Below are 19,195 nucleotides of genomic sequence, written 5' to 3'. Positions count from 1 at the left end.
GAGCCTCAGCGGCACTGCAGCCCGGAGCTTGGGTTTTGCAGCAACGACAGACAATTCACAGCGGCGTTTCCCCTCGGTGACATGCTGGCAGACAACCTGGGGACGGGCCCCTGAGCGGGCAGAGGCAGCAGTGGAAAAAGGAGGACCTGTTTCTTGGCAATTTAGCTGAGGACAGCCCAGGGCTGAATTCCTGAAGCAGCAGCAAAGACAAGAATCATACAAGGAATACACAATACTTACAGATACAAGGTCTACATGCTTTAATTATGGAAGCAAAACAAATAAACCCTGCACAGTTTAACAAACTGCACCAAGACTTGCATAGCAGATTATCAAGCCGTCATTAGCCTGTTTCCACTGCCAACATAGGCTGTTCTCATCTTGGCAACCAAATCTAAGGCACCCTCAAGGAGGCCAGCCCTTGTTCTCCTGTGGGAGCCCTGGGGGCCTACAAGGGAAACCTTCCAAAGCCACGAGGAGACCAAGAGCAGGGCTTTGCTTTGGTTTTGGGTAGCAATCCCCATTTGTTTTAACCAAGCAAATGGTGAAAGGGAAAATGGTGGTGGAGGTGGGGGGAAACCCATTGTTTAGAAGGGCTTGTAAAACTGAGTATTAATTCCTGAGATAGCATCTTGGCATCTATAAATAGTCTCAATTTACTGTCTTCCTGAAATAAAAAAAGTTATGTCAGCTTTTACACTAAATAGAGAATCTGCTGGGAGCAAACTTGTATTGATGTGCTGGAAGAGATTATTAGTCAAGAAACAGTGCAAACTGGACAGTGCATCTCGCTTCCCCGTCCGGGGACAGAGACCGACAGGTTACACAAAATAAAGTTCTCAAGCGGTTGTAAGTGCGAACAAATATCCACGTCAAACAACATGTTGGCTGCAGCTGGAATGACAAAGTTATGATTAGCAAATGGTTTGGATGGTTGCAATAGGAAACACAGAGTGGTTAAAGTTTAGAGTGAGCTTTTGGGGAGTCCTGTTCAGTCCCAGTCCTCTGGGAAGAAGGACTGCACACATGAACACGCTGACACTGGCGTGTTTCTACATCACCACGTGGCAAAGGAGAGAAGGAGGTCACTGGTGCTTTGGTACCAAAACAGTGCATTCCTGAAAATCCGTGTGTGTCCCCACCACTGCCGCCCCACAGCCTGAAGGGACATCCCAGCCCTGCAATGCTGCTGCTCACACAACCCGTAACTTCAGGCAGGCCTGGCTGACTTTGAAGGTGCTTTCCTGAATCCTGGGTATGTGCCACCAGCTTCTGCTTTGCTTTCAAGAACAGCCACATTTCCATGTCAGAGCAGGCACACAGCACCCCAGGGATCAGCCTTCTGCCCCATGTCCTACAACAAAATCCATCTCTTCTCCTCAAATGCTGACCAACAAGAAGTCTTTGATACTCCTGACTTAACTAATGCTGACCAAGGAAATGCTCTGCTGTCACAAAAAAGCACTGCTCTGGCCCCAAGCCATCGATATGCAGAACAGCTACACGACCACCCAAGGCTGATAGCCATCATTTAAAATGGAAAGCTAGTGATGAAGAACGGGCTGGTTTGCCAGAAAAGCCAAGAGGACATAGCAATCACATAACCAAACAGACTCAACGTGGGATTTTCTATCTTAATATCAAGGCTTCTCTTCTCAATGCCAATCAGGACTGCTGTTCAGGAAAAGCAGAACAATGCCAAGGCGTTCCAAAATCTTTGTGTACAAAAGCTCCTCAGGGGCCTGGTTTATAGTTACAGAAGGTACCCAAGGGAGTAACCATTGGCCTGTACAAAGCTGCAAATTTCACTTTATTGGGATTTCTGTGTAGCAATGGCCATAAGAAATAAATATCTGCCAGCTAAGACAACTCAGATGACACCCAAGCTCTAGGCACTCACCACTTCAGTAGGCAGCTACACGAGGGCACACACACATATACACACACATATTTACAAAATTACTGTGTGGAGGCAGCTGGGCAACATTTCTCAGAGTTATGAGCTCCACCGCTGAGCCTCCTCGTTTTCTCAAATGGATTCTCTCCAACTTCAAACTGTTTGCAGAGTGTGACAGATCAGGCCCTTTAAACTTGGCCATAATTAGTCCACAGCCTCAAACAGAACAAGCACGATGGAGGAATGTTAAAACCCCAGCAGCAAAATTAAATTCCCCTGGTTGAATGGTGCAGCCACAGTGCTGCAGGCACGCAGAGGTACTTGGTGCAGGGGGTGAGGAGCGCACACAGAATTACAGCAGCACATCCACAAAATAACAGCAAAACATGCTGCTGCCTTTTAAATTTAAAGAGGCTTTATCAAGTATAGATATCCATTCAATATATTGCTTTTTAAATTGCTTTCTGAACTGAAACCAAAAGCCAATCTGATCCCTGACGCATGGAGCTCTTTTTCTTCCCAATTTTCCAGACTACTTCACATGTAGTGACCGGGGCGAGTGCGAATTCCTGCACGCAGCCTGAGGGAACAGCATGCAGCACTGCAAACAGATCCCTGCTTTGGTTCAGGTCCCTGGGGCTGATGCAAAAGCCTATAAAATTCTTCCTGGCGTTCCCCTGGATTAAATTTCTGTGGGACACCAGTACAGATGTCACATCCCACAGCAATGAGGGAGATGAGGGGTGACGGGGCTCAAACACCAGAGCAGTGGCACATCCATCCTCCCCCTCACCTCAGCCATCCTCTCCCTCACCACATGCTCCTCCAAGGATGGATGGAGATGTCCTGTGCATCCCAAAGCCCTGATCTGCTCCATACAGTGCTCTGGGTTGGCGCTGAGTGCCCCCGTCCAGGCGTGCTGCAATGGGCCCTGGGGATAACTTGATTAGCAGACCAGATGTTTCACAGAAATCATCACAATCTGAATGGATGCTGTGTGTGACCAGAACAAAAATAATCTGAAATTAGCACAGTGGCTCTAGCCATGCTTTTGCATGTTTCTCCATGCAGATTTGTGAGGATTTGGGTTTGATTTCAAGCACAAGCTTGCACACACCCCACGCTTCTGCTCAGCAAGATGATGGTTTGTGCACTGCTTATGCTGTGTCATCAAAGGTAAGGCCACATATGACAGGTCCTACCTGCTACTGGCTGGGATGGGACTGAAAGACTGAATTTTATGAAATTTTATTTCCTATCCCAGGCCTGTCAGCTCTGCCTTTAGCCCCTTTAATGCGGACACATCCTGGATGAAAATGTCAGAAAGGTGCAGAATCATCTTTAAATTAACTTGACATTTTACCAGGGACAGGCAGAACCTTCAACAGAAAGCAAAACTTAAATAATAAGTAATTTGGGGGAACAAATCCCTGGGCTGCGTCCCTTCACAGTGGAATCAAGCACCTGAACATGTCACAGCTCAACAGCAGACTGGGAATGTCGAGAGCAAACTGGGAGCCCTGGCTGCTCCTGCTGATGTTCCCATCTCCTGTTGGCAGTGTGGGCATCTCCACATCCCCAGGAAAGCCAGAGATTGTCAGAGAGTCCGGACAGCCGAGCTGAAGCTGACTACTCTCAGCTGACTGGGGAGCAAAAGTGTTTTTACCATGAAATTCCATGCCAGCACCTGCAGCAGTGCCAGGCAGATGTGGCTGTACCTGAGCCAATGTCCTGGTCCTGCTTTAGTCATCCCCAGGCTGCCTCCCACAAACCCACTGCAAGGAAATCTGAGAAAAGGATGACTGGGACTGCATTCTTCCTGCCCACCAGCCACTGCGATTACTGCTGGGATAAATTCCCTGCAACTGCAGCTTTTCACCGGCTGTAATTAGGAAAGGACAAACTCCTACTGAAGATAAAAAAAATGTTCTTGTTTTGAGGAATTTTTTTGGCATGTGAAATGCTCTGAAAACCTATTTTTGCCGACAGCGTTCACATTTCCACGTGCTATTATTTTTAAAGCACCTGGGATGACACGAAGTTGTGCTGATCAGGAGACAGCTTCTGCCCCTGTGGGTGACGGGAGAGTTCCACCACCATGTGTCCCTGCTCAAGAGCTGATCTTCCAACTCAGCATCAATTCTCAGCTCCTGCTTTGGAGCTCACTGGCTCCTGCATGCCTCCAAGACAAAGAGAGCTTGCTCCTGCTTGTAGAAATCCTGAGAATCAGGAAGGAACTCAGAGCTGTTTCCACAGTATGGGCTCAGTGCTTTCCACACGCATTCACTGAGGGGGCTGGGAATTCTTAAGTGAAAACCACTGCCTGCAATGTTACAGCCCCCTGAAACACACACCCACAACTGCTACTCCAAGGGATCAGTGGGATTTGAAACATGCTCTAAATGGGCACTCCAGGGAGGACATGGGGGGCCCCCAGCCTGCTGCTGATGCTGCTGCAAAGGATGGAGAGCAGCACCTTTACAGAGACAGCAGCATCCGCCACAGGGCTGGCAACACCGGCAACCTGCACCTGTCACCCCCAGGTCTTCACCAAAACTGCTGCCAAACACCTGTGCAATTCCACCTGTGGAGAAAGTGTGGGAAATGCAAATGTTCACCTATGAATGATGCTGTGGATCCTGAGAGGCGGGCAGGAGCGAGGAGGCTGGGAAAGGCAGGCGAACGCTCAGCGCCATGCCCCGAGATCGGGGCTGGACTGTGATTAAGGACCTTTATTTCCCAGGAAACAACAGCTGCCCAAGCCCAGCATTTCAAGGAGCAACTCCAGGGTAATTCAAATGATGCTGCTTGCTCTGCTGTATCGTATTGTACATCTTAATGAAGAAAGCCACAAGGACAATTTAACTGATAAAAAAGGGCTCGGCAGCGATAACGGCTGAAACACCAAAGGATGGCCGGAATATCAATGCTGTTGGAGGATACATGGAAAAGATCAAGCTGTCACGCAGGAAATCTTTTCAAGCACCTACACTAAAGTGACAGAGGGGAAGCTCTAAAGGTCACGGTGTTTGGAAACTTCACCACTGCTCAGCTTGTCCTTCGCTGGAGAAAGCATCAGGTCAGCTTTCCAAGAGCTCCCCCAGAAACTCCCTGAACCAATAAATCAAAAGGACAACTCCAAGGGCAGAATTTTCTAGGGTCACCTGCTAGAAACTGCTTCAGTGCAGCCTCTCTCCCCATGTTTTATTCAATTAAAGCAAGACAATTGTTTTTCAGAACTACTCCATGGTTCCAGGGGACATGAACTAGGTCAGGTTTATACTAAAAGTAGGGGAAGAACAGCAAAATAAAACATATTTCAAGCCCACCTCATCCTAAGGATTGGATTCCACTGGGCTGGCTCCAGATGCCTGGATTGCCAGCAGCTCAGAGAACACCCCGTTGGCTCCCACCTCTCCTCTGTCAGACAGGAAGAACGCTGGAGCATTTGGGTGAGGACAGGAATTAAGTTATCAGGTGTCTCTCAAGGCTTTGAAAAATGTTCCAACACTACTCTGCTATGTAATTCTAGAGATTATGTTAATTTGACCTAATTTTTTCCAGCCAGAAAGTCTCTTAACTACTGAAGGGCAGAAGCTGGTGTGGCTCCACGCTCCTGAGCACTGACTGGAGAGGACACGCGCGCACATCTCGGCACGACAGAGGGAGAAGAAGCCTCAGCTGCTCTGGGTGGGAAAAGCACACAGCTCATGGGCAGTGGATGGTAAGATGCATGTCAAGAAGACTCAGTGCCAGGGAAGAAAATAGTAATTTCTCTTATTAGCATTAGTGAATCTTCTTCAGACAAGTCGCAAGCAGGAACTGCTGGAACCAGGGAGCAATATCACATTTTCATTACTTTTCCAGCCTCCTCAGCAGTTCAAAGCCAACACAGAAAAGCATCAAGAAGGCAACGGAGACCCACTGAGTTCTGCCACCAGAGTCTGAGATCCTCCACCACTGCAAACAAAGGTGAGAGAACAACGCTGGACAGCCACATGCTCCTTACCCCAAGGAACCTCTGCCAGACTGATGACATGGCCATTTCTGACTGCAAGAACCACCACCCTCCCCTCCCCTTCTTATTTTTAATATAAAAAATCTGGACAACTCTGTGAAGGAAAGCCCAAAGGCTACTGAGCATCCAGAGATGAGCCACAGCACTTGTAGCAGGACAGCAAACAACCAAACTGCTATTCATTGGGAAGAACCAACCAGTACTGTAGAAGCTGACACCACGCGTGAGGACAAGCGAGGACAGCACAGGCTTTGGAAGGCAGTGCTGGGGCAATCCCTAAAATGACAGGCTGATAACAACCCAGTTCCCAGAAAAAGGACAGTCATTAAGGCTTGCAGGCACCAGGATTAACTGAAGGGGTTACCCAAGCATCAAGACACATTGTTCCTTTTAGCCCTCCGAAATCCATGAGCAATTACCGTCGAACAAAGAAACCTGCGAGCACGTCCACGTACAGCCTGCGTACACACGACCGAGCTTCTCTGCCAACAGCTCTTAGGGAGGCTCTGAGAAAGCTTCAAACCTCCACTGAAACAAAAGCGGGTTAAGTCTAGAAATCAGAAACACGGAGGAAGGGAGAGCGGTCACGGCAGAGCATCCCAAGCACCCCAAGCTGGGTGTGTGGAGCTGGGGTTACCGGTGCGCACCTGCAGGGAGGAAGCAGAGCACGGCGAGGGCTGGCAGGGCGATGGTGGCCGCCGGCGCGCGTTAAGGCACGTTGGGAGAGAGGCTTCGTCCGTGCCAGCGGGGCCTGCCTTGGGTGCAGAAACCTCGGAAGGAAAAGAAGCCACGAAACGCCCTGGGCAGGGTGGTCAGAGTCAGCTGAGCAGCGTCATAAAAGCAAATAAAATGTGAAGGCATTTACACAAGGGGTGCTTTACAGCAAACAGTAAACGTTGTGCCATTAGCTATTCAATGGTCCATCCTCACCTGCCGTTTGTCACCTCGGCCTCAAAAATAAATAAACAAACAAATAAATAAATAAAGCCCCACAAAAAGCAGCGAGCAAAAGCAAAAGCAGCGGTTGGAATAGGAAAGGTCAGAGAAATGACAATGCAAATGGTTACAAATAAATCAGAAGGGTTTTCCTGATGAGTCAGGTCTGTGAGGAGGTATGAGGATGTGTCAGAGAGAGGTGTCATGATCTTGCTGGTTGTTTTTATTCATCTTTTCTCGCTAGACACAGAAAACCTCACAAGCTGAAAGGCAGCTCCTCAAGAATGGGCCTATGGATGGCACTCACTCAATAAAAACGACTGGTGGAATTCCCTTTTCTGGGAGAGTGAGGGAGAAGCTTATCACAGAGAAAGACCAACACCTCGGCATGAGAAAAAGCATCTTGAGTCACATCAGGTGAACTGAATTGCCGAAGACCAAACTTTCTATAAATTGCTCAGAAAGTGATACTGACAGGATGGAGGCTGAAACGACTGCCCATGCTAAGGGAGCTCTAAGGCTGTTGGCATCCTGTGTTTGAAGCACCCAGTGCTGGCCACCAGTAACTGAATTAATCACTTTTTCTGCCATGACAATTCCCACGTTTCAGGAACACCCACACCCACGGCAAGGACCGTCCGACGCGCTGAGCTCCCGGACCAGGGCTCGTGCTGTGGGTGGGTGTATTTGAGGGAAAAAAAAAATACTGCAAGTAACTGGTTTGTTGTTTTTCCCCAGGCTTCATGCTCTGCTTATATACATAAAAGACAATAAACATTCAGGACATTTCCAATGGTTATGAAGGTACCGTACCTGTGATGGTGGTAGGGATGGTGGTGGTAGTGGTGGTGGTTGTTGTGGGAGGAGGGATAGTTGTGGGGGGATCTGGATAAAATATAAAAAGGAAAATAATAAAAAAGCAAATTAAGAAAAAAACAAGCAGAACACAACAGCGGTCAATTGTGATCAGAGGAAAACAAGGATGCTAAGAAGCAGCGCAGGGGTTGGGGGCTTTCCTTGGCTCAATCCCAGGGGGAGAGCCCGGCAGTGCAGGGACAGAGGGCCAGATCCTCTGCCCACACTTACTCGGGCTGGAGAACCTGGCCCCAACCTCTCCCCCACTTTCTGCCTTCTACAATGCTAAAAAAAAATAAATAAAACCCAGCACAAATTAGTCAATGAGAGAGAAATGGAATGGGAGAGGCATAAGGAAAATAAACTGCACACTTTCCACAACAAAAAGACCAGTTTGCACATACAAAGGAGAGACACAGTGGTGCTTTGGTGGTTGTCTATGGATACATTTGCAAACCCAGGTGGGAGGGTTGTGTGAGGGGCCCTGCTGTGCTTCACAGCCTGAACATTAACAGCACATGAACAGATCTCACTGTCTTCCCAGGGCCATGAACCTCACTGCTCTTCCTCTATGAACACATGGCAGCAGGATGTTAAAAACTACTTCAAAGATGGTAAGGAATACAGAGAAATGACAACATCATTGCTGAATATCAATTTCCAGGTATGAGGAATTCCACCAAGCTCTTTTAATTTAAAAAAAAGTCAATATTTTTCTGACAATTTCAGTTACACACTCTTGTTTTTGCTACTAGGGCATCGTTAATGAGATGTTTCTCTCTGTGACCATTTCTCAGATGGACTGGACCTGTTGAGATTTAAACCCTGCTGCTCGTCACGGGATTGATGTTACACACAGGGACACATCCTTATCAAAACTATCGGGCAGGAGAAGGTAGATATGAGAAGATGTAAAAGAAAAAATATGTATCAATGCCCAGATGATCAAACTGAATGCACTAAGTAGTCAGAAAGACTTTGAACTACGGATTCATTCGGCAATAATAGAGCATGAAACCTTTCATGGGCTTTTGATTTTAGGTTTCCTCCGTAGCACGTCAGCTGCTCCTCACTAACACATCTGCTACTCTTTTATCTCTGAGCAAGTTCCCTTGGATCCCCTAATTAAGATATCTGAACTTTAATTATATACTGCACCTTTATTATATTCCATCCAACTTCCCAAGAGTTAAGGAACATCACCTCAGAGCTCGCTGCGCTATGAGCAGCCACTGTCTTTCCTCTGCATCCCAAGATCTCAGCCCTTGTGCTTGTGTCTTGCTCCTGACCCACACATCTCCCCAGGGACAGAGGGGCACAGCAGCACTGGGGAAGGGCCCCCAGACTCACACTGATCAGCCTGAGACTGGCTGGGCCGTGGGCTCTTCCTCCATAAAAGCAAAAAAAAATGCTGGAGCTAATGAGCTAATGGAGCTGGAAGTTTCTAGCAATGTATCTGCCTGTGCCCATGGAGAGGAAAAGCATAAAATGGATTTTAGAAATGAGCATGTTTCCAGTGTGTGTCAAGGTGATTGTACATCCCCATCCCACGTGGGCAGCTGGGAAGGTGCTGGGCACAGCTCAGCTGCTGGAAGCCACATCAAACCCTTGACCTGCAGAGATGGGAACGGGACTGCCTGAATGCTGCCTCCCCCGGGCTGTGCCGGGCCCTGCTCTGTGTCTGCAGCCCCTCAGCTCCCACCCTGACGTGGCTGGGGCAGCTCTGCACTGTCCTGGTGAGGACAGCGAGGCACGTCCTGCCACCACGGCCCCCGCCGTGCACGGACACAGCCCCTGTGTTCTGTGTGCTGCTGGGGAATTGGCTGCTTTTGGTGGTGAAAGGAGCCACGGGCCGGAGGTCTGAGTGCTCCACCCGTGAGCATGCTGAAGCTGACAGCCACAGCCCAACCTCTCCCTCCCCACTCTGGACTTCTCCCTTTTAAACCAAGGGTTAAAAGGATTCCTTGTGCTGTCCAGAGTGGCAGAGCCCAGCAGGATGCTCCCAAATGTGCAGGAACTGGAGATGATGGGATGTGTAAAACCCTCCTCTGCCCATGAGTAGCCCTCCTCTACACGGGCAACACATCTGCCAGATGCCTAAGCTGGAACCCACAGGCCCCTGTCCCCTGAGAACCTGCATCTCCTTCCAAGTAAAGCTATCTTGGGTCTCCTGGGGATTTAACCCCGAGAGGAAGAAACCCCAAGGAAGTCCTGTGCTGTCTATTCTCGTCACACCCAAAATGCAGAGTAATTATGTGAGATTTCCCACGAGCTCAGGGAACCTCAGGCCAGTGATGCTGGGGAGGTTCCCCCAGCCCTGCCTCGGCCCAGGACGGGTACACAAAACTACACCTGCCCCTCAGCTGCTTTATGGCAGCAGCTTTCATGGCTTCTGTCTCATGGGGAACTGCCTGTGTCCTATTCCAACTGCTCTGCTCTCTGCAACACTGGTTATTTCTTTCAACACTGATGTGAACAAGTGGGTTTTTTATATTGTGAGCATGCGAATTACCAATCATAAATGCGTACCTGACTTCATTTTGTAAACTGGAGCCTTGTGGAGTGAGAGGCACTAGAAAAACTACCTATAGGATGGGGTACAGGAGTTCTGTATAAGCTCAAAGCCGTCGCTACCTTGAGTCTTTAGGCAAGTTTCTAAGACTGGGCTTAAAATCACTCCTGCAGAGGTGGCATTTGGAGAGGTATGGGAGGTTCTCCACTCTGACTGGATCAGAGTAACTGCCAGAGAGCTAAGATTGCAGAGCTTCAGGCAGCTGTTGCATGGAACAAACTTCAAACCAAGTTTCTGTCCCATCTGAGTGGAACCATAGCATCGTTCGGGTCAGAAAAGACCAAGGAACCACCAGGAACTCGGCCCAGCCACACACAACCGCCCTTAACAGAGAAAGTTTAAAATGCAGCCCAAGGAACAGCTCATCATTAAACTGGGGGATCGCTCTGCAAGTGCCTCCTCAATCTCCATTCCATGCAACACCTCATGGCAGGGGCATGAGGTTTACAGCAATGCCACAGTAACGCAGGTGAAACGAAGAATTAATGCAGGTACTTCACAGCGCTTTAAAAGATGCTGAGGCATGTTTTAGAGTCTGCCCAGCCACACAGACAGGCTGAAGGCATCACATTCCTCCAGTTTATTTACTGGTTTGTAATTATCTAGGGGTGCTGGCTGATTAACTTGCTAGTAAAAGGCTCAGAACCCCTTGGACCATTGCTCAGGCCACTGGAGGAGGTGTTACCAGAAGGACAAGAAACCATTGAGAAGTCCAAGGAGAACTGCACAGTTCTCCCACGCCCCTGCTCTGGCTTCCCTTAGGCTTCACCTGGCAGCACGGGGTGGGAGCTCCCGGAGCCGGGACAGGCTCTGCGCACACACTGAGAGCCCCAGCAGCACCCCAGGGCCTTCCCAGCCCCTACCCCAGCCCAGCACAGCATCGGGGTGTCAGGAGCTGCCTGTGAACCTGGCATTGAGCAAATGTTAAGTTCTGTCACAGCTTTCCGAGCAGGGCATGTTGCAATTACGTGTAAACGAGTCTAGAAGAACGGTGGTTTTTCTCACGTACCGTATACAAACAGCATGTAATCCGCATGTGATTTCCCCACCGCGTTGGAAGCCTCACAGCGGTATGTACCATTATCTGTTTTGTTTAGGTTACTAATGAGAAGGTTTGAACCAGACACTACAACGTGTTGAGGCATCTCATCATCTACTCTTAACCACCTCATGTCCGTAGGCCTACAGAGGAGGGAGAAAAAGAAACAGTCACATTACTATTTTCCTATGGTCAAGATGGCATCTTCAAAAGTTCATCCACAGACAGAAAGCCCAAACCAAGAAAAACTGTAAAGAAACAACACATACTTTTTTGTTCTACTCAAGCCCAGATGCTGTTGGGCTTCCTCAATTTAAATTTATTTTAACCCAACAGGAAACTGTATCCAGAGCTTAAATTTTCTGAAAACACTAATGCAAGCAGGAAGAAAGTTCATTAGTGGTTAATCATTCGCTTACTCAGCAAACCTGAAAGCTCTGCGGCTACAGACTCAGTGTTCATCCACAGGGTGCTCTGAGGGCAGAGCTGGACAGCAGAACAAGTAAGGTTTTGTCAAGTTTGAACCCTTCCACATGCTGCCAGGGACCTGGTGACCTCAGCAGGGGCTGTGCCGTGCACTGAGGGAGTTCCAGCCCTCCTCCTGTCCCCCAACCCGCCTGGCAACCCCTTCTTACATCCCACACTGATGGAACCCAGTGGGCAGGGGGTCTGCATTATTCAGGGAATGAAATGAGCCTGGTTTGTTGGAGGTGGTAAAGATTTGAAGCGCTGAAGGGCTTTGTGGGGTCTTTTGAGTATGTGGGGGTGTTTGGCATCTATTATTATTATGTCTTCAAGCAGCAGTGAGGAGACAGATCAGCTGTTTCTCAGCAAGAAAATTCCAGAACCTTTCAGGCCACTCAGCTCCTCTTAAAGGGGAGTTTCCTGCAGCACAGCATTTCTCAGCCTGCCTGGCTCCAAGGCTGGCAAGTGGGACTTCATGTTGCTGGAGGTATCCCATGGCTCAGGCTTTTCCCTGGGTCCAAACAGCACATGACAGGCATGATGCAGAAGTTCCTGATGCTTCAGTATCCCAGCCAAGCTACTGGATGGATCCAGCACCAAGCAAGCTCAGCTGGGCATTGGCTGACTGGTTTTGGACACAGGCTTGGCGTTCTGTCCCTCGCTGCCATGGCATTGGCACACGAGCCACGGCATGGGCAGCAGAAGCTCCTGAGCGAGCCCAAGCGCAGTTTAACTTCAATATGGGTGGGAAGGGTTTGGATGTTCCTGGTTGCAGTTTTTAAAGGGCTCTTTGTGCTGCAGAGACCCCAGGTTTCCCAGCTGGTACACGACACAGCAGCCGCTGCTCAGAGAACTGTGTCCCTGGATGCCCCACAAGTGACCATTTCAGCATCTTCCCACTTCTGTAATGGTTTTAGGAGGTTGTGTCTAATCTAACAAAATATCTGTATTAATACCAAATAGAAATTTCTCCTCTCTGGTCTTTTTTTCCCTCTGAGCTTCCTTCCCCCAGTATTTATGTTGCCAAATTTTGCAGAGAAATTACTTCGCTTAACTGGAGAAACCTCCCCCTTCATCTAAAACCTCTGTAAAAGACTTCATGAAACCTCTTTGTCTTAAGAAGATGGAGCCAAACCCAGCTCATTACTTTACTGTGTATTTTCTTAGCTTCGGGAGACCCAGGTGAAGTGACCTAGAGAAGCCAATTCCCAGCACATCACCAGCACCACGCAACGTGCAGCGGCAAGCTGCCAGGGAGATGTGTCTGTCCTATTTAACATGGGAATGTCTTACTCATAGCCTGCAAGGAAAAAATGTAGAGAAGCCTGTTCATTAGATTCCCAGCTGATAGCAAATGGGAGGCACTGCAGGTACCCAGGGGAGCAGGAATGCAAAGGGGCTTGGCAGGCTCTGAGCAGGGAACAGCTACTAAACGGAATTCAGCAGGGATGTGCCAGCCTCCGATGCACAGGGAAGGGACTGGCCTCGTGCCAAACAGAACAAACTGGGAAGTGGGAACCAAGCAAGTACTATGGGAATCAAGAAAATACTGGGGAAGGGGATGTAGGCTACCAGGGAGGATGAGGGCAGCCTGAGCCTCCTCGGCACTGGGTGCCTGCTCTGCCCACAATGCTGAGCTGGATGGGGTCCAGCTCCCCACGCCCGAGCTCTGGGCACACTGCCAAGGAGGCACTGACAGATCTCAGGGATGTTTGCAGAAATCTTATGGACATGATGAAAATAAACAAGGATAGTAAATACTTGACAGCCATAAATCCAAGTGGAAGAGAAAGTATTTTGAAAAAAATAAAGCCGACGAAACTTAAATTAGAACAGCAATGGAAGTGTGAGAAAATCTACCCTCCCTTGCCAGGATTTTCCTGATGCATAAATTTCATCAACTGCCTAAGAAAGCCTCAAGGGCTTGGCAAGAAGAGGAGAGAGAATAAAACTGGTATTCTATAAAAACCACACGGGGCACCAAGGGGGAGGAAAACCATCACACAGTCAGTATGAGCAGAAGGATGGACTGCCTTACCTGGGATCCATCCCACCTCCCCAGGGCTCAGTGTCCATGCACTGGCACCTCCTGGGGACACAATGCAGCTCTTGACCCTGCTTTTGCAGATTTAACCAAACCCAAGATTAACTGCAGAATAATGCCACCCAAGCCATTCCCTGCTGGAAGAGGTGTCCAGTTGGGAGCCTTTCCCTTCTGCACCCGAAGGCTGCTGCAGAGTGGCCAGGAAGGGCTCTCCTAAGAGCTCTGCCAGTGGAAATCCCTCAGCCATTAGGTGCACAGGAATAAATGCAAAGGGTATCTTCAGCAGTCAGCAGATGTTTGGGTGCAGGAAGCATCTCTCCTTCACTCTGGGACATTGTCTTCGCAGCAGAGAATGGCAACAGGAACAGTGGCCACGCAACGTCCCGTCACCACCGGCCCCCCTGGGCCACCCCTGGGAAGGGTCCAACTTACTGTGGCTTTCCAAAGGCTGTGCACGTCAGCTCCAGCGGCTCCCCTTCTCTCGTCAGGCCTTGCAAGGGGTAATTCTGAGAAACCCGCACTTGAGGCTTATCTGCAGGACACAAAACACGGCTCCGTGAGCCCCGGCTCGCGCCCCCGCCGCTCCCCCTCGCCCGCTCGGAGCCGGCAGCAGCAGCGCCAGCCCTGCCGGGCACCGTGCTTCCCGGGAAGGGCCTTCTGCTGCACGGCTCCTCCCTGAGCTCGCTCAGGAACTCATCTGCCTTCGTGCTGAGGGGAAGCCGGAGAGACGCGTGGTGCCCGCAACGGAAGGGTTTTGTGGTGTATCAGCGACTCCCGCACCACAACCCCTGCAGTCCACGAGTGTTAACGCGCTGGGCTGGACAAGAGATGCTCGTTAGAGACACAAACAGAGCCACAGCTGCCTCTGTGTAAACAACACGAGGCTGTACCTCGTCCAGACGGAGCTCCTCTAAATCCTACAATAAACAGAATTGAAGCGTGGATAGTTAGGGAGCCAACTCAAAAACACTTTAGGAAGACCCTGCAGGAAAAAAAAGAGCCAAACTACAAACCTGGAGTCCACAATTAAAAAATTCATTACCTCCCATGACTGAAACAGAGATTAAAAACGCAATCTGAGCTGTAGCTAAGACATTATCAGTGCAGGAAATCAATTCAAGGCTACAAGTGCCATTAAGCCATAGATATTTTTCAGGAATTTACTCAACTGTAAGGAACAAAGGAAGGAAAAAAATCAGTATGCATAAAGGTTGAAACCATTTAAATGTTTCTATTTCCTTTGAGAGTAACTGCTACCCAAAATATTGGCTGGCTGCATTTTATTAACTGTGTTTAACTCATTAACATGCCTCCTATGGAATAATAGAGATTAGGGAAAAAAACCCCGCGTGTCAGGATTTAACCAATTTAAACTCTCATAATTTTCAGTAATGGAATAAGCTACACAAGTAAATCCTCTCCCGAGATGACTCTACCACAACATTTCATCAACTAATCCCTGTTACAGATGCTTCCTGCAGCTCTGGAACTGGGGTGTCCTTGTGGGCTGGGGGCAGTGGCAGCGCTTTGGGGTGTCACTGACTGAGGGGACAAGTCCCAATGCCACGGGAAATGGGGCAGCTTCGGTGTGCCTGGAAAGGCGCTCCAGCCCTGGAGTGGCACTAGCTCTGCACAAGGAGCACGGGAGGACAAGTTCACTCCGGTGTTATGCAGCAAATAAATCACCTGCCACATCCTCGGCACTGCGCTCACCACTCCCGTCCACAACTCCCACCCCCACAGCCATCTGCTCCCCCTTTCTGATGTGTTTTGCAGCAGCAGCACCAGCCTGTGCCAGGAACATGGATGGTAATTATATCCGTGCTGTGGAAGGAGCAGGAAACTTTCCCAGCTCAGTTTACTCGGCACATGGGGACTGAAACGCCTCCTTTTGCTGTTTGCCTCTCCCGCTGCATCCCCTTCCTATTAGGTGAGTTTAGTATTTCTAATGAGCTGTTTACTAATGACAATTACTTATGGAAATCAGGAGGGATACACCCAGCTCACTGTACTGAGAGAAAACTGCCAACTCCATGCGCTCCCACCAAGCTGGGTGAGCCCTTCCACTGCCACTTCCCAGCCCCCTGGGCTTCATTAAACTGACGACGACAGTGAGGAGGACACGTCCTGTTTGCATCCAGGTATGGCTGAGGTGTCACCTGCAAAAGGAATCTGGGTTTATCAGCACATATGCCAGCAATGCCAAAGCCAAGAGCTTCCCAACGGAGCTACCACAGCAAAGGACTTGTCAGCACGCTGGGAATTACAGAGGGCACTCAGGGAAACGTACCCAGACCTGGAGGATTCAGAGGGATGGCTGGACACTCCAGAGAAGCAGCTGGCATTAGGCTCATGGTATGCAAAATAAATTTCACTCAAGAATCTGGAGGCGCAATGGTGTCCTTTTCCCTTTGTTTAAGGACGTGCTTTTAGACCATCTTAAATTCTCCTTGCAGTGCTCACCCCCTGCCTCACAGCAAGTCAGTGTATTTCCTGCAGATTATGGACTCCGCGTGCAGGTGTGTGAAATGCCGAGCGCTCTGGGACCCCCAGCCCGCTCCTGTGACATTTAGCAGCGCACACGGACAGAGCACTGATGGTTCCAAGCCCGCCCCAGCTCCCTGCCAGCGCCCTGTTACGAGAGACGCTCCAGCAGTGGTGCCCACGGCTCCGTGCCGCGGGGTGACCACCACCTCGCAGGGTAACACAAGGCAAGACGTGGCAGCTTTCACCACCAAGTGCACTGCACTACCCTGGAATCCTCAACTTGGCACTTCATAACATCACACCACTGGATTGTTACATAAAAATAAACACTTGCATCTGTGCACCCGAGGCCCTGTGTGCTCCGTGGAAGCCAATTAGACCCAACAACCCACAGCTATTTCCTACTACGCCTCTTTCCAGAGGCTTAAAAAAAACAGCCTCGTAATTTAATAAGGCACCTTTATTAAGCTAAATTCATTCAAAAGCTCAGAGTGATATACAAGGTTAAATACCAGTCGTCTAAAGGTTACACTGTAGCAGCAGCCAATTTGAAAAACTTATTACAAAGCCATTCTGCATTTGATGAGATTTCTCTCACAACAGGCACGGCGCGTGCCCGTGCAGCGGGGGCTGCAGCCCCCAGAGGGACCACGCACCCCAAAACCCCCACCTCCCCTCAGGATGCCACAGGCCACCGAAGCCTGCACGCATTTGACTTTCACAGCTCTCAAGCTCCGTGCTTGGGAACTTACCAAACCACTCCAGTTATTCTGCATTTGTCCCAGTTCTTCCTTTTTTAGCCACCCGCCCCATTTTTGTGCCATCAGCAAAGATTATTAACAGTGACTTTTTAAGAACTTCAAATGCTTCGACTGAACAGCATCGGGCCAAGCACCCAGGCCCCTGCGTTCCCTCTAAAAATACCAGCACTGCTGATTACTCCCTAATGACTATCCTTTGAGATCTGCCAGTTAGTGATTTCTTAATCCATTTAAACATGCACTTCATCGATAATGCTTAGATGTCATTAATCAGCCGAGATAAAACATTACACCGAGTTTGGGGCCTTACAAAAGCCTAAGCCTATTATTTCCACCCCGTTTCCTTTCATCAGGCCAGCCCAGGATCTGAAGGCAGGCGAGCTCAGTGCCCCGCCAGGCAGGTTTGGTGCCCGGGGTGCCGCGATGCTCCGGGGCCGCGGGACCCTCGCTGACCACCCCAGCCCTCCCTTCCCAGAGGACACGCTCCCTGCTGAGGCTGGAAACAGCCAGAAGGCTTCTTCCCAAGAGCTGGGAGACCAGCACGCGGTGTTTTTGGCAGCACCAGACCCCAGCCAGCAGAGAAGCCGGCAACACGGCCTCTGCCAGCGACTCAGCCGAGCAGGCTCTGGCCTCTGCCAGGCGAGGAGGTGCCGGGTCCAAGTTTAAAATCCGTTTTCTGATCCCTGCGTGAACTGCTGACGCACCTCTTGGCAAACCTGACGCCAGATGGCATCCCCGGGACAGGATCTGCGGGCCAGGCTGTGTTCCTGCACACTGCAGGTAAATCCAGCCTCAGCATTTCCCAGCTAATGCTTTACACATCTCCCTTCAGGTGGGCATTGCCTCATCCAGCTCCTCATCTCTGCTCTCTTCTGTGCCCAAGAGAGCTGCTCAAAAAACCAGCTTGTGCGAGTCTCCGATCTCACTCAGGGAAGAGAAGGAAAAATGTGTTTTTCAATATTGAGAGAAGTCAGCAAAGTTAACACGGATCCTCAGGTGTAAACAACAGCCACCTTTATTCCAAAATCCAGTGGGGCTGCTCATCAGGAATGCACTCTGCATCAGAGCCAGCCCAGCCTGGCAATCCCCTGCCTGCTCCTCACCTCTGACAAGGACGAGAGGCTGCACTGCTGATTTTCAGCCAAAATACAGAAATCTATTCAATAAATAGATCTCGTGTCTAAAATAAGGAATGAGCAGGACTGGCAGATCACAGCTTGTCTGGAAGAGCCTGTCAACCCCAAACACGACTCTGCAAAATTCACCCTTAACAAAAGCAATTTAATCATTTTGCTTGTTGTGGGAGAAGGAATGCCAGAGCCTGACAGGCATTTTTGGGGATAAACACTTCTCTTTTAATATTTAAGCACACTCTGCTGCTTAATGCCTGCAAATGGCAGAGCCCCGGCCGCCCCACACGCTCTGTGCTCCCAACAACATTCCTCTGAGAAAACCTTATTAATGAGCTCACAAACGAGCACCCAACTGGGAAATGTCACAAACAAGAGTGGCTAATGCCCCAGAAAATCAAATAACTGAACACTCGGCTGATTGTGGTGCTTTTCATATTCACTAAAAGAAGAAAAATAGCTTTAAATCAAAGTTTCTGAAGGGGTCAACACCTTGCTGAACAAAACAACTCATTTATTCGCTTTTAGCAATCTCCAGATGATAAATTACATTGATGTTAATAACTTCACTGCAAACTATGCAATTAATATTTGTACTGGACGGAAATGTAAGGATTACCGGAGATGCTGCAGCAAACGTATGTGGCTGATTTTAAACATAATTGGGCACAAAAAGTTCTATCCCAACAGCAAAGGCTGCAACAAAACTCCACTGGGGCAGGCTTTAAAGGTACACTTGTAGGTATTACAGAAATGAAGGCGCAGTTAATTATAACTTCAGAAAAGAACAAAAAGCCAGCCCGGAGAAAAGGCCAAATCCAGGCTCCGACACTCACTGCCAGTATCTGGTAATGAGAGCAGCAAACGCGCTGCAAGGGCTCAGCTCGCACGTCTCCCAGAATATCTGGTTCCATTCAGCTCCTTAACGATATTTTAATGCATTTTGTTGCTCCATTTCCTTTCTAAAATTACACCCAACTCACTGGTCTCC

At 49.3% G+C, this 19,195-nt stretch overlaps 1 protein-coding gene across 10 annotated transcripts in view; it reads right to left on the bottom strand.

Moving 5' to 3' along the window:
- Positions 1 to 19,195, bottom strand: part of CADM1 (cell adhesion molecule 1) — a 133,346-nt gene that overhangs the window by 17,620 nt on the left and 96,531 nt on the right. For 8 of the 10 annotated variants that reach the window (XM_014259792.2, XM_088066923.1, XM_088066922.1 and 5 more), the window contains 3 exons: positions 14,259 to 14,358; positions 11,288 to 11,460; positions 7,665 to 7,736 (listed from right to left, as the gene is read on the bottom strand). In XM_014259792.2, coding sequence (XP_014115267.2) covers positions 7,665 to 7,736; positions 11,288 to 11,460; positions 14,259 to 14,358 — 345 coding nt within the window. The remainder of the gene's footprint in view (positions 1 to 7,664; positions 7,737 to 11,287; positions 11,461 to 14,258; positions 14,359 to 19,195) is intronic. The other 2 variants (XM_088066928.1, XM_088066929.1) reach the window with 1 other exon arrangement.

The sequence above is a fragment of the Pseudopodoces humilis genome, chromosome 25 (assembly GCF_049639895.1).
Source record: "Pseudopodoces humilis isolate 2021_Gansu_Grassland_sample_001 chromosome 25, ASM4963989v1, whole genome shotgun sequence".
In the NCBI taxonomy this organism is placed as follows: domain Eukaryota; kingdom Metazoa; phylum Chordata; class Aves; order Passeriformes; family Paridae; genus Pseudopodoces; species Pseudopodoces humilis.
Note: the sequence above shows the minus strand (reverse complement) of the source record. Positions and strands in the feature narration are given on the sequence as shown.